Genomic DNA, 13,947 nt, shown 5'->3' on the forward strand with positions numbered 1-13,947 from the left:
ACACATGGACTCACCTACTCAGACTCACTCCCTTTGGTCTCCAGCACTGGGGAGGTGGCTTGAGGGGAACCAATGGCATGCAGGGGCAGGCTGAGATGTCTGGCATCAAAGAGAGCAAAGGCCATTGTCCCTTTTCTGGGCCCTCCCCCAATGGAGCCCACAGACTAGTGCCATTACCTGAGATTCCATCAACTTGGCTAATACTGTCCAATCTGCCTTGGAGATCCCCAAAGACTGTGCTCCACCCAACTTATGATCCCACCCAAGCTGCTTTTCTATATGAATGTCTGGTTTTGGATCATGCTTCATAACTTCCTAAACACTGTCAAACAATCAACAGCTGGCCTCAGTGAGCCCCAGGCCCAGAACTAGCATCCTAGATTCACATCTTGGCTTTGCCTGGAAATCTCCAAGCCCAGCACAAGTAGCAGCCATCTCAGGTTGCTTTATAACGCAGGCAGGATGGCCCTGGTCAAAACATAGGTAGGGGCTGACCTTGGCCTGCACCACCTGGGAAATCCCAAGAACAGTGCACCTGGTGGATAGCTACAGACCACTTTGGAGCACCACCACCCTGCCCCTGCACAGATGAGCCTTCCACAGAGGATGGAGGTTGGTGGTCAGTGGTCACAGCCAAACCTTGCAGCTAACTGGCCTGAGTAAATCCCTCCCATTGATCTACCAATAGCAACCAAGGCTCAACTACAAGAGGAGAGTGTACTGAGACCACACGAAGGGTGTATCTTGAGTACCGAGCTTGGGAGATGGAGGAGGCTGTGCCATTGGACCCTATAGGACACCTACTACATCAGGCTACACTAGCAAGACAGGATGTCAGTTATAACAGCTCTGCCTAATACACAGAAACAAACACAGGGAGGCTGCCAAAATGAGGAGACAAAGAAACATAGCCCAAATGAAAGACCAGTTCAAAACTCAAGAAAAAGAGCTAAATAAAATGGAGATAAGAAATCTATCAGTTGCAGGGTTCAAAACACTGGTTATAAGGATGCTTAAGGAACTTAGTGAGGACCTCAACAGCTTAGAAAAGATCCATTCAGAAATGAAGGATACATTAATTGAAATAAAGAACAATTTACAGGGAAGCAACAGTAGAGTGGGTGAAGCCGACAATCAAATCAATGATTTGGAACATAAGGAAGCAAAAAAACACCATCAGAACAACAAGAAGAAAAGAAAATCCAAAAAAACGAGGACTGTGTAACCAGCCTGTGGGACAACTTTAAGCAGTCCAACATTTGCTTCATAGGGGTGCCAAAAGAGCAAGAGCAAGAAATTGGAAATCTATTTGAAAAAACAATGAAAGAAAACTTCCCTAATTTGGTGAAGGAAATAGACATACACGTCCAGAAAGCACAGAGTTCCAAACAAGGTGAATGCAGAGAGGCCCACTCCAAGATGCATCATAATTAAAATGCCAAAGATTAAAGATAAAGAAATGGGTGGGGTTGTGGGAGAATGGATGAGAGGTGAGGGGATTAAGAAGTACAAATTGGTAGCTACAGAATAGCACTGGGGATATAAAATACAGCATGGGAAAAGGAAGAGCCAAAGAACTTACACACATGACCCATGGGCATGAACAAAGGTAGGGGCATTGCCTGAGGAAGGGGGGTTGCTGGGTGGAGGGGGGACAAAAACTCAGGACAGCTGTAATAGCATTATCAATAAAATATAATCTAAAAATAAAAATAAATAAATAAATCTCTATTTTTCATAGCACATGACTGGATACCTTCTGGACAGACCTCATGGTATATAGCATATACTTCATAGAAATGTATATATGAAGAGTTTGTTCTTTGTAGGGCATATGCTAATATAAATGCCACCTTGTACAGACATGATTATTATTCATTTGGAGAATTATCCTTACCTGGGTGACCTACCACAATTAACGCATTGTATTCAGTCCCTTCTTTAATTCTATCCTATGGTGCTAATTGTTTCAGGTGCAGATGCCATGGCCCCCGCTTCCTAGGGGGAAGGTACTCTACTATGCATCTCCAATAGCTACAATAGCATCTACTATCTGGAAACGTGCACAAATACCTCTTCATTTATCTTCCCAGTATTTCTCTGAAATACACACTGGCATACTATATATTATTTTTCAAATCAAGAAGCAATAAGGGAGGAGCAGTCTGCTATAGAACTTAGAATTTTAGAGCTGAAAGCACTTCAGAGATCCCCTGTGCAAGTGGTTTTCAAACATCTTGTCATGTAATCCCTTTCTTAAACAGCACCTTATTGAAAGCACCTTGATAATATGAGAGAAAGCAGAGTGATCCACTCTCTTTATGGTGGGAGGGAATAGCCTGGGTCCTGGTCAGCACCCTCCTCCATAAGGCCACAGAGAATGGCTAAAAATGGTGACCACTGTCCTCTGGTGGGAGGCAGAGAACCAGGGACTCCACACATGGGCATTATTTCTCATAACCATCTTCACAGGATGATATCATTCTCCACTGTACAAATACAAAATCAGAAAGACTATAAAAGGGACTAAAATTTTTCTCTTAAAGTCAGCTGGCAATTAAATGGCAGATGTGGAATATGAACTCAGGTTTATTTACCTCCAAAATGTTTATTTTGCCCACTTACCATTTGGCTCCCCTGCTAGCCACTCAACGTGATGTCATTGTTTATAGTCCACGCTGATCAGTAACTAATGAGCACATACATCCATATGTAACGGGTGGGCGGGATTAGGATTGGGCCTGTCACTTCCATATAGTGCTCCCCTTTTGTAAGGACCTCTCATTCTCTTTTAGAGGGGCTATTGGGAAGCTGGGGCTTCCCCAAAGAGTAGCTCAGATAGGACACAGCAAAGCATTGGGGAGAGCCAGAAGTCCTTCTGCCAGCCAATGCATCAGCAATGTCTAAACAGCCTTCAGTATAAAGCCCACTCCCCACAACAATGAGGAATTAACTTAACCCTTCCACCCAATCAGTGCTCCCCAAATGGCACACAGATAGTGTGCATGAGCTAGTTCGGTTTCCTTGTGTATATTCAGCAACCACACATCTTTCTGGCCACTGGCCACGGACAACATTCAATCACTTCTCAGCAGTCTCAAACCTCACCCAGGCTCTCACCATCATCCCCCCACTCAAACAGGTCAAGTCCTGCCATGTGTCTGTCTTCCCGCAGGTCCTCTCTTCTTTGGCAACTCTCAGCGGATGTCCACACACCCCATGCCCACCTCAGTAAATATCCTTTCGCAGAAAAACTGTTCATTGCCCACTACTGACACTCCTCCCACATAGGAAGAGTTCTGCTGGTCTTGCTGGCAGTTATGGGTTAAATTGTGTCCCCTCCCCCCAGCCCCACCAAATTCGTTTGTTGAAGTCATAGCCCCCAGGCTATTTGTACACTCAGCCTCCACTGGAGAACTTCCTACTGTGACTTTATTTGTAAAGAGGGTCAATGCAGATACTGGTTAAGATAAGGTCATAAAGGAGTGAGGTGGAGTCCTAACCCAATTTGACTGGTGTCCTTATAAAAAGGGGAAGTTTGGACACAGGCAGTATACAGGGAGAAGGCCGTGTGAACACAGTGACTTTTATAAGACACCAACATGGAACAGATCCTTCCCTCACAGCCCTCAGAGGGAACCAACACGGCTGACACCCTGAGCTTGGACTTCATGTCTCCAGAACTGTGTTGTACATAAATTTCTCTTTTTAAACCACCCAATCTGTGGCACTTGGTTACTGCAATTCAAATGAATGCCCTGCTCTCTCCCAGCATTCATTCCGGGGTGGGAAGTTCAGGAGAGAAGCTGCGTTTGCACGGCCTTCTCTTTCCTCCTTCTTAGGGGCTACCTGTCAGCAGGAAACACATTCCGGTCTACCCCTCCCTGCCACGAGCTTTTCAGCTTAGGCCTGTGCTGTCCAGCGCTGCCTGTAACTGGCAGGGTAAGTCTGTCTACTGTCCAGTTGGATAAGCCCAGCTGTCTATATTACTTTTATCAGTAATAAAGTTAGTATGAGGGGGGACCCCAAAAATGGAATATTATAAAAAATTGTGTATTTATTCTTACATGTTTAAACTTCAGTTGCCTTCAAAATACTCTCCATTTGATGCAACACACCTACCAAGATGTTTTTCTCACTGCTCAAAACAGTCTGAACTTGTAGATTTCCATGCCTTTTAGTGCTTCTGCCATTTTTTTGTTTTACCTCTTCCACATCAGCAAAATGTTTCCCTTTAAGGACTTTTTTTCCACGGGGCAAGATCCAGTGAATACGGAGAATGGGGCACAGGGGTCATGCTGTTTTTGGTCAAAAACTGCTAAACATTCAGCGAGGGGTGGGCAGGTGTACTTGCAAACCACCCATCAAGAAATGGACAAATGTATTAAGAGTCTTTGAAAAAAAAGTCACTGAAACCAAACACAGCCTCTCACAACAATGCCTGCTGGCACACTGATACAGATGGGTTCCTAGAACATTCATCTAACGGGGAAAACCCGTACTACATGGGGCCACCCTTCAGAAGATAATTCCATTTGGGGGGGTCCCTGCTCATAAATATCTCCATTTCTCATCTGCCTTTCTCTACTGTTGAATTGGTTCGAAATCTGGGGGAGGAGGAAGTGCACTATTTTTAGTGGCCCAGTCCCCATCTTCCACAGGGCAGGCAGTGAGGTGACCTCCTTCCTTCTCTATTCTAGTGCTATGAAAAAAATGTGGCGCCCTGCCCTCCCAAGTCTTCTCCACGCGGTTGTCAAAAGTTCAAACATGAACACTGTTACTTCCTCATTCTCACTATGGCAATTCTATGCCCCTGAAGGTAGCAGATAACACAGACTGTCCAGGAAACTGTCACACATAGGCTATTGGGGAAAGAAACACCCAACAATTACTACCTTGAGATGTTATCTTACTATATATTTCAGTTAATTAAAATTGGAGAATGACTTGTTTAAAATATATAATTTAAGGGTCAAACAATAAATGATATTTAATATAATTAACAATGGTGTTAAAAGCATATTTTGTCGCCATCCCTGTTGTCACGTGCTCTGGGCTCCGCCCTGACCACAGGTGACTGTCAGAGGGGCTGGCGGGTGCCTGAGGGTGTGAGAGATTTGGGTGATCCACTTCATCTCACAGGCCCATCTAGCATCACTATGTCATTTCTTCAGAATTTTCTAATTCTAGTGGCCTTGACACTGGAAGGCACAACAAATACTAGGAAGCAGAGATAAAAAGAAAAAGGAACTCAAGAAAATATCACCTAGGTCAGGGTGCCTGGGCTGGAAAAGTTCGTGTGGGGTCAATCACCTGTTACAAATCCTCTGTTAGGTCCACATTCTCTAAAACACCATCTGTCATCATATAAAATCAACTTCTTGGGGCTGTAGATAAATACTCAAGATCAGAAGAAATAGCCCCTAAACTCTGAGTGCCCCTAAGGTTTCCTTGACAGTAAGGGGTGGATGTTAATTAACAGCTCCCACTATAATCCCTGGCTTAATCCTAAGCATTCTAAGAAACCCTTTCCCTGGGTGAAGTGGTAGTAGGGAGATGGGCCTCCCAATTTTTAACTGTAAATCTTATAAGTGGCTTCTGAACTAGGACAGAATTACAAGACACGCACATCCAGGCAGCAAGATTCCATGCACTTCATTTATTCATTCCAATCAAAGATTCTTACAGTACATTTATTTTTGTCAATAGTTTCAATACACGCTATTCGGTATACTTCAAGAGTGAAATAGGGAAGGAGGGGAAACTAATACAAGGGTGTGCTATCAAGCTAGTCATTGTTGTGAGCAACTGGGGCTTGATGTTGCTGGATTGGGCCTTAGAATTACCCATGTTAGGCACAGAAGGCCGGAGCATTTATCTACCAGCTCTGGTCCAGAGTTGCCCTGTGGTGTTCTAACTTGTTTGGACTTCAGATGACTGCAGAGCCAAAATAAGAGAAAAGAGTGTGGCTTTTTCAAGCATGATTGCGTTCATCTCTAACTGCCAGAAGAATAAGTGGGTGTATTCCAGTTTTCCCATTTGTCCTTTCCTTCCTCATTAGCACCTCAGTCTCCCAGCGGTAGATGCAGTCCTGTTCATTTGTTAAGCCCGTAGCCATGTCCATTTATGAACAACCTGGTAATGTTCCTCCATAGATAAAATGTACTAAAGTCACTAGAAATCGATCTTAATATTTTAAGTACTCTCCCAATGCACTATCCCTTGTTTTTTCCACTTTTTATAGGGTGGCAGTATCATACAATGCTCCAACTCAGGGCTATGTCCTCAAACTATATTAGCATGTGCTTGTAAAATCAACCATTGTGTTTACGTTATGGCAACGAGGGCAGTACTGATGCTGGAGGGAACTGTATTAGAACCCAGCATCTAAACTGACTAATCTCAACCACATCCAAGGCTGTTTTATGAGACAATCCCCATAGCAATTGGGGAATCAGAGTAGAAAATTCCTGAATGAAAAGTTGTCCCTGATTGCCAGATCAGCCCATGCCTTGACAGACTGTAATAAGTCATCAAAGGGTCTCAAGACTGTCACACAAGTGTTGACGTGATGTGAATTCGTCATGGCACATGTCCTCCAAGTCATGAAAATACTCAAAGAAAATCTAACAAGGCTGGTAATTCTAATCAAATTCATTAATGGTGTACATATTTTAAGATAAATCAAAAACTAAAAATCAATCAGGCAGAAGCTATTTCTTTATAGATATAACTAACCTAGCTAGTACTTTACCTTTCTAAATATTACCTATTTATATAGCACTGTAAATACATTATTTCATTGGATTAATGGCATAAAAAACAAGTTTCCGTATCATTTAAAAATTCATAGCTACAGTCCAGACTTTTAAAAAAGCTAAATATTATGAACTTACAAGTTAGGTAAGCTCATTTTCACTGGCAAATCACAGGAGGAATTTTTAAACACCTTCCACCCTGACCCCTCGCCGCCATGTTCACACTATCCGTCTATGAAGGTTTGTATGTGAATGGGAAACGGGCTCATGTTTCAGAAACACTGGTCCCCGCATGAAGACGCCGAGGAAGGAAGCAGTGGAGCACACACAGGATGCACTATGACCCACAGGGATCCTTCGGAGACACTGTCTATGAAGGAGTATATAAGTCCAGAAAACGAGACTAAGTATCTTAAAAACTGAGTTAGATGTTAGACAAAAGAATGATGTCCCTATGAATTAACCATTGATTCCAGATTAGGTGAATTCACTGTTCTGGAAGGATCCAAGGTAATTAAAAGTCATAAGGAAGAATTAAAGAAGTAGGCACTCCCGAGTAAAGGTGCAGAGTGTGGATCCCTATGTTACTTTCATGTCTCCCAAAAACCCCAGGAAAGAAAGATGGTAAAGAGATATATTTGTTAAAGCACTGACTAATTCAAACAAATAGAGAAGAAAGAGGAGGTCACAGTGTTGGAACCTGAAGGGCAGATATTAAGAGTGGTGGTTACTTCACAGACTCAAGACAGCAGGAGAAACAGCGGCAACCTGACTTTTACCACGGGTACCCGAAAGTCCCCAGAACTGGCAACCTCACTTTGGGAGGGAAGGTAAAGGCACAGATGCAAACGGGGAGACTGGTGGGAGGTCCGTTTAAGCAGCAGTTGGATCCCCTCTTCCTCCACATAGACAGGAAACTGCCCTGCCCCCATGGCCTCTGGGGCAGAAGAACAAGAGGTAAAACCCAAGGGACCTGGGTTCGAGGATACTGGGCATGGCTGAGGGCGGGGTGCTTAATGAAAAGAGGGGCATTAAGAGAGTATTTACAGACTACATGCTGAGACTTTTTCAGCCCTCCTCCACAACTTAGCTCCTACCACACAGCTATGTCTACACTCCAGGCTGAAGACTGGAAGGTCCTTCTCTGGGGAACCTGAACAGCCCAAGAGGAAAGACAAAAAAAAAAAAAAATACAGACTTTAAGCGGTCTCCAATGAAACAACCCAGTCGGATCAGCCTACAGCTAACATACCCCATCTACACACTCAGAGCATCCATTCAGTCTTAGTGTTCACTCTCAGAGGAGGGTGCCAACCACAGACCACCAGACTTCTGAGGAAAGCCTTTAAAACATGGAAAAGCAGCCTTGGGGGGAGGGGGGGTTAGGGGCTGGAGAACACACTGTACAGGAAGAAGAAAATGTCAGAACTTATCCACTGATACTGCATACATGAGACAAGACCAGGGTGTTATTTAAAATAATAAAAGAAACAATTAGAGAGTAAATGAAAAGCACTTGGAAACTGATCCAGAAGAAATGAAAAACTTACTGAAGGTTTGGGACATAAAGTAGAGAAAATTTGCCAGAAAGTGGTATAAAAATATAAGGCGATGGAAAAAAAAAAAGAGAAAATAAATATAGAGAAGCAGTATCAGAGTTCCCATATCCAAATGAATGGGGCTTCTAGAAAAAAACTGAGCACAGGAAAGAAATCATCAGTGGAATAATTCAAGAGACATGTCCAGCTCTGAAGAACAAGAGTTTCCAGGATTCGAAGGGCCTACCAAGACTCCAGCACAATGAATGAAAACAGACCCACACAGAGGAACACCACAGGGATGTCAGAACTGTGGGAACAAAGTGAAGGTCTTCCAAGACTCCAGAGAAAAATGACAGTTTGCACACAAAGATCGGGAATCATAATGGCTTCATAAGTCTCCACAGCAACATAAAAGTAAGAATTCAATGATACAGTGTCTTCAAAATAAAGATAAATTATTTCTAACCTAGAATTCTATACCTAGCCAAGCTAACAATTAAATGTGAAGGTAGAATAGCAACCTTTTTAGACCTGCAAGGCGTCAAACATGTACTTCCCCCCTTTTTGGAAAGCTATCAGGAGACGGACTGCACCAAAACAAGGGCATAAATTTTAAGACGGAGACGAACAGACAGACAGACAGACAGACAGACAGAGATCATAGGATTCGGGAACCAGGGAACCCGCACAGAGAAAGACACAGGGAACGCCCAGCAGATCCCAGGATAACAGTCATGCTGAACGACCCGAGGATACACAGTCCTAACGGAACAGTTCAGAGAGTTTTAGAAGATATTCTTCAAGAAGATGACATTTATAGAACACTCAGCACATGGGATGTTGTACCTGAATGCATGGAGAAATTTTAACACAGACTTTGGGGTTAAACCAGTAATAAGGAGATAAAAAACTAAGTAATAAATCAAAAAGATATTGAACATCTCCAGAAAAAAAAAGATTTGCCCAAAAGGTAAAATAATAATAACATTTTTAATAATTCATTGTGAATAATGTTTACCTAGTCATAATAATGTAACTACTAAGTACTGATCCAAATTTTGATGTAACTATCAGGTTGGCCAAAAAGTCCACTTAGTTTTTTCTGTAAAATAAGAGACACATTTTTCATTTGCACCAATAACTTTATTACTTTGGATATTTTGAGTATGTCAGCTATCTCCTGCTATTGGCTTCTAGTGGGTAGAGGCCAGGGGTGCTGCTAAATATCTTCCAATACATAAGATAGCCCAACAGCAAAGAATTATATGGCCAAAATGTCAATAGTACCAGAAACTTCACAAACCACTTTTCACATGTTCAATCAGCCACAGCACCTTCTCCATACACTGCACTAATCCTTTTTTTTTGTTTCAATTGTTTTTACTTTTCTTCAAGTAATAAAGCATAATATGCCAAAAATGTTGCATATTTTCTTCCATCTTCAATATTATAATGGCTGTATAAAAATTCACCAATTGTGATGTTTTTTTTAAAATGCATGCTGATATGACAGCTGTCACATACAATCTAAAAAATTGTTTCAAATGAAGTTAAAGACAACTACACACTACTAGAGCCATCATACAGAAAAAACTAAATGAACTTTATGGCCATCCCAATATATTGAGAGAAAGAAGAACTGGGAGGTGAGAGTGTGTGTGTAAGTGTGAATGTGTGTGTGTTTGTGTTGGGGATGAGCAGTTGGGTAACAGACAGCTAAGTTCTCATCTTCTGCAATAAGAAGTCAATACACAATGCCTAAAACTCAAAAACTAAGAAGTCCCATTGATATTTAGGTATCTGGCGTTGATACTAAATAATAAAATGAAAGAGCTGAAAGTTCTTGGCTTGGGGGAGAAGGAGGTTGAAGTTTGTGTATGGTGGAGGAGAAAGGTGGGCTGTGTGGGAACTTAAGTTTGGGGGACTCACCCTGCAGAACAGTTGGCTTTCAGCCTCGGGCATGTATCATTCTGATAACAACCAGCAGGAAAGGAAGGATGAAAGAAGGAGAGAGCGAAGGAATGAGGAAGGGAAAAGGGGAGAAGAGGAAAAAATTACAGACATAGTAGAGATAGAAATGAGAGGTAGCCCAAGTGATCACATGCGGTTTTTATAGAAAATAAAAAACTAAAGTCTAAAACATTCTTTAAAAAACTGTAGGACTTAAGTGAATATGAAGTAGGTGTATGTGTCTCCTTGCTCTCAACTGTATATTCAACTGCCAAATGGCAGCATGGAAAAAGAAAGTACTCATGCTTTCCCCCCAGATCTCCTTCTTTCCACCATTTGTCAGTGATGAGACATTTATATGCCGCTGTTTTGCTCCCCATCCCTAACATTCTAAGCAGGCTCTCCATTCTCTACTATGTCAGGCCACCGTCAGCTTTCCAAACTGATCTGCCTGCATCCTGTCCATTCTCCATCATGGAGGCAGAGTGATCTTTCTAAACTCCAAAGCCAATCAGACCACTTTCTTGCTTAAAACTCCTCAATGGTGTGTATTGCTTTATAATAGGCTTTGAACTCCTTCACCTGGCAGTAAGACCTCATGATCTGACCTCTAACTACCTCTTGAGTTTCATTTCCTAACATCCCCAGGAATGGGTTCCCCCCCCCCCACCATCTCCAAGTTCTGGCCAGCCACACCGAGGTCTTCGCCGGTCTTGAAGCCCCGGCTGCTCTCACCTCTGAGCCTCTGCTTGCTGTGCCCTTTATTCTAAAAATTCTTAAACTAAAATGATATGCAAAATTATGTGTGAATGTGTCTATGTATGTATACAAGAAAGCATATGCATAAAAACTTGCAAATGATTTTGACAGTATTTATAAGTCCCCTGAACACCAATTTTAGACCCCACTTTAAGAACCCCTTCCTTAAGATATAAGCAAGTTTATAGCTGATATCAAAAAGTTCCAAAACATATTATTCAGTTTTTGCACACAAAGCATATATGAGTTGTTAATATAATAGTCAATATTAGTTATCAATATCAACTATCTTCTGTGTCACTGGACTTTTCTCCATTGCCCTTCTTCCCAAAGAAAGTTAGTTAAATCATTAACTAAGGTTGCTGTCCCTGAGAAGGGGTCACCCTAGTGAAAAGTGCCCCTTCACTGTTTGGACAACAGCCAGACCCTAGAATGTGAATACTTTTGCCTTATAAGAATGTCTGAGCATGTTGTTACAAAAAAAAAATTGGATGATATTAGATGAACAGCTGTGCAGAAAGGGGAATGTAAAAATAAAAACTGCATGTTGGAGCATCAAAATAGTAACCATGTACAGTACGTGACTGTTTTTAATCAGATGAAGATTGAAGCTATTACATTTCAAATCAAATGTTATAAATTAGTTCAAGAATGCAGCTGAGCTCTCATTTAATTAGAAATGTCCATGTTTAAATCATGAGGTACAGTAGCTGCCAATGAAGCAAAAGGGCAAGGGAAGGGAGAAGCACTGTGTCCAGACCCTGCGATCGTCAACTGTCTCCTCCGCAGGATGAACATCTGGGGTGGACTAGTCCTGATGTAATGAAGAACTTCATGTACTAGCTAATTTGAGATTTAATGTAATTGGACATAACTGTTTTGAAGACAATTAAAATCATTATTCTGGTCTGGACAATTCTGAACTCTTCATTTTGGTGTGAGACATATTTTTCCCCCATGTTGAATTTTAACTCTTTCTTGGATAAAAAGTGAAGCAAATGTTGGGCCAAGATGCTGCTGGGAAGCAATCCTTGGATTGTCAGGTCGTATTAAAATGCAGCACCACAGTGAGGTTCTCCTTTGGAAACAAGTCTCGTTTCCTATTCCTAGTGCTTGATGTAGCTCAGCCAGAGTCCAAATCTACATCCCAAATGTTAGACAATTCACCATTAAATAAAAATGAGGCACCATCATAGAGGGATTTCTGAGGTCATACAGAGAAGAATGCAATTATCCTAAGGCGGACTTTTCCCCAAAGGTTATAAGCCTCTGCATGTCGTAATTAACCGTGGTGCAGCGAGACAGTCCAGGCAAAAGGTCTTTCTTTTCTCCCAATTTGCCTAATTCAAAAACACCTCAAGTGACATAGCTCAAATTTTCCAAATTAAACTTACCCCTGGGGCTGAAATCAAGCATGTGACAGTTCAGTTCTAAAGAAAATCTTAAAGAGAGTCGTGCATAGGGAAAAAAGGGGGGGAAAAGTCAGAGGAAAAAGGGTTAGGAGTTAACATTTAAGTGGTTTTTCAACCTCATCATTACCCCTGCTCAAGAAAATAAGACACAGATGGGCAAAATACACCATCATTCTGCCCTGAAGAGTCGAAAGAACTCATTAGAAACGACTGTTGTTCCCTCCTGACCCATCCTGCATTTGTAAAGGACAAAGTGATTGATTGGCTGCATCCCACAGCAGTTAGGGCCCCATGGTGTCAGGAGGTGGAAGGTGGAAGAATGAGTCACAAAGACACGATGTGCCACTGCGACCCATGAAAACTTCTCATTGATACAAATGTTCAAGGTCGACTTTTCCCAGGGAGTTGAGGAGTGATGGCTTTGTCACGAGCTGTTCTGGTCTGTAAAAATGGTTTCCATTAGGAGAGAACACACCACCCCCAACTTTCTCTTACTTCTGGCCACAGCTCCACACTCTTCCACTCCAACACCAGCGAGAGGATAAATGGGAATCAGGTCCACTGCTCCCAAACAAGGGTGGATTCCCTCCTGAACCTCCATATCGATAGACTGGAAGGCCTCCAAGCAGGCAGCCAGAACAGAATTGCCTCAAAAGGTAACAGTGTAAAAAAATAATCATTAAACTTTCAAACACAGCTCAAGAAGCGGCTATATTTTACTGTCCCACTGGTTGTTTTTCTTTTGTAATCTGTAATATTTTTTCAGGCATAATAAAGAACAATAAAAGATCTAACATTTCCCCTTGTCCCACCTCCCTACTGTCCTAAAGTTTCACATTTTTTTCCAGCTCTTTATTCCCCAAAGTGGAGGAATTATACAATGTTTATTAGTTTTAAACACCTTTGTATTTTTTTTACAATTGCTTACTCTAAACCTCTTCAATTCTATCAAGTTAGCTAGATACAATTCCTTGTTATTTTCAGAATGTTATGAATTTATATTAAAATATATACACAACCATAAAGTTTTAAAAGCATGAGTATTTCAGTTTTGCTCTTGTCCAGTAGATTTTTTGTTAAATTGTTTTATCTAAATACATATTATAGACACCTCAGAGTTTCACGTTACGACTCTGAGATTTTATTAGCAGCATAGTATGGCCACTTTAATGACAGGTAAACAGCAGAGAAGCAAATTTCACATCTCACAATTAACATTCAAGACACTGTGCCTTCTGTTTGTTGGGAGTTATCAGCAACTCTTTGTTCTTCAAACAAACACATCCTTCAGAAAAAAGACAATCTGCTGGGTTAAAATAAAGTTTATTTTTAAATATTTTAAACCATTTACTAAGAAATATTAATACGAGTTTTTGTTTAAACAACTCTGATCCTTCAAATTCAGGTTGTTCCACTAAAACCTGACAACATGATACACGGAGCCCATTTCATTTCAACCCATGAAGCAACTCAAGACTTTGGGCTCCCAACACAAAACACAACTGCTTAGCGTGTTGGTCCTGTGCC

The 13,947-nt window shown here is 41.6% G+C and overlaps 1 protein-coding gene across 7 annotated transcripts in view; it reads right to left on the reverse strand.

Moving 5' to 3' along the window:
* Nucleotides 1-13,947, reverse strand: part of FTCDNL1 (formiminotransferase cyclodeaminase N-terminal like) — a 90,889-nt gene that overhangs the window by 71,650 nt on the left and 5,292 nt on the right. For all 7 annotated transcript variants that reach the window (XR_006786702.1, XM_045847622.1, XM_045847621.1 and 4 more), the window contains one exon: nucleotides 12,916-13,068. Coding sequence is in view for 6 of the 7 variants with exons in the window: in XM_045847622.1 (XP_045703578.1) it covers nucleotides 12,916-13,068 (153 nt within the window). In the remaining variant the exon portion in view is untranslated. The remainder of the gene's footprint in view (nucleotides 1-12,915; nucleotides 13,069-13,947) is intronic.

This window comes from Phyllostomus hastatus, unplaced genomic scaffold (genome assembly GCF_019186645.2).
Source record: "Phyllostomus hastatus isolate PE091 unplaced genomic scaffold, TTU_PhHast_1.1 phas_contig_57, whole genome shotgun sequence".
Classification (NCBI taxonomy): Eukaryota; Metazoa; Chordata; class Mammalia; order Chiroptera; family Phyllostomidae; genus Phyllostomus; species Phyllostomus hastatus.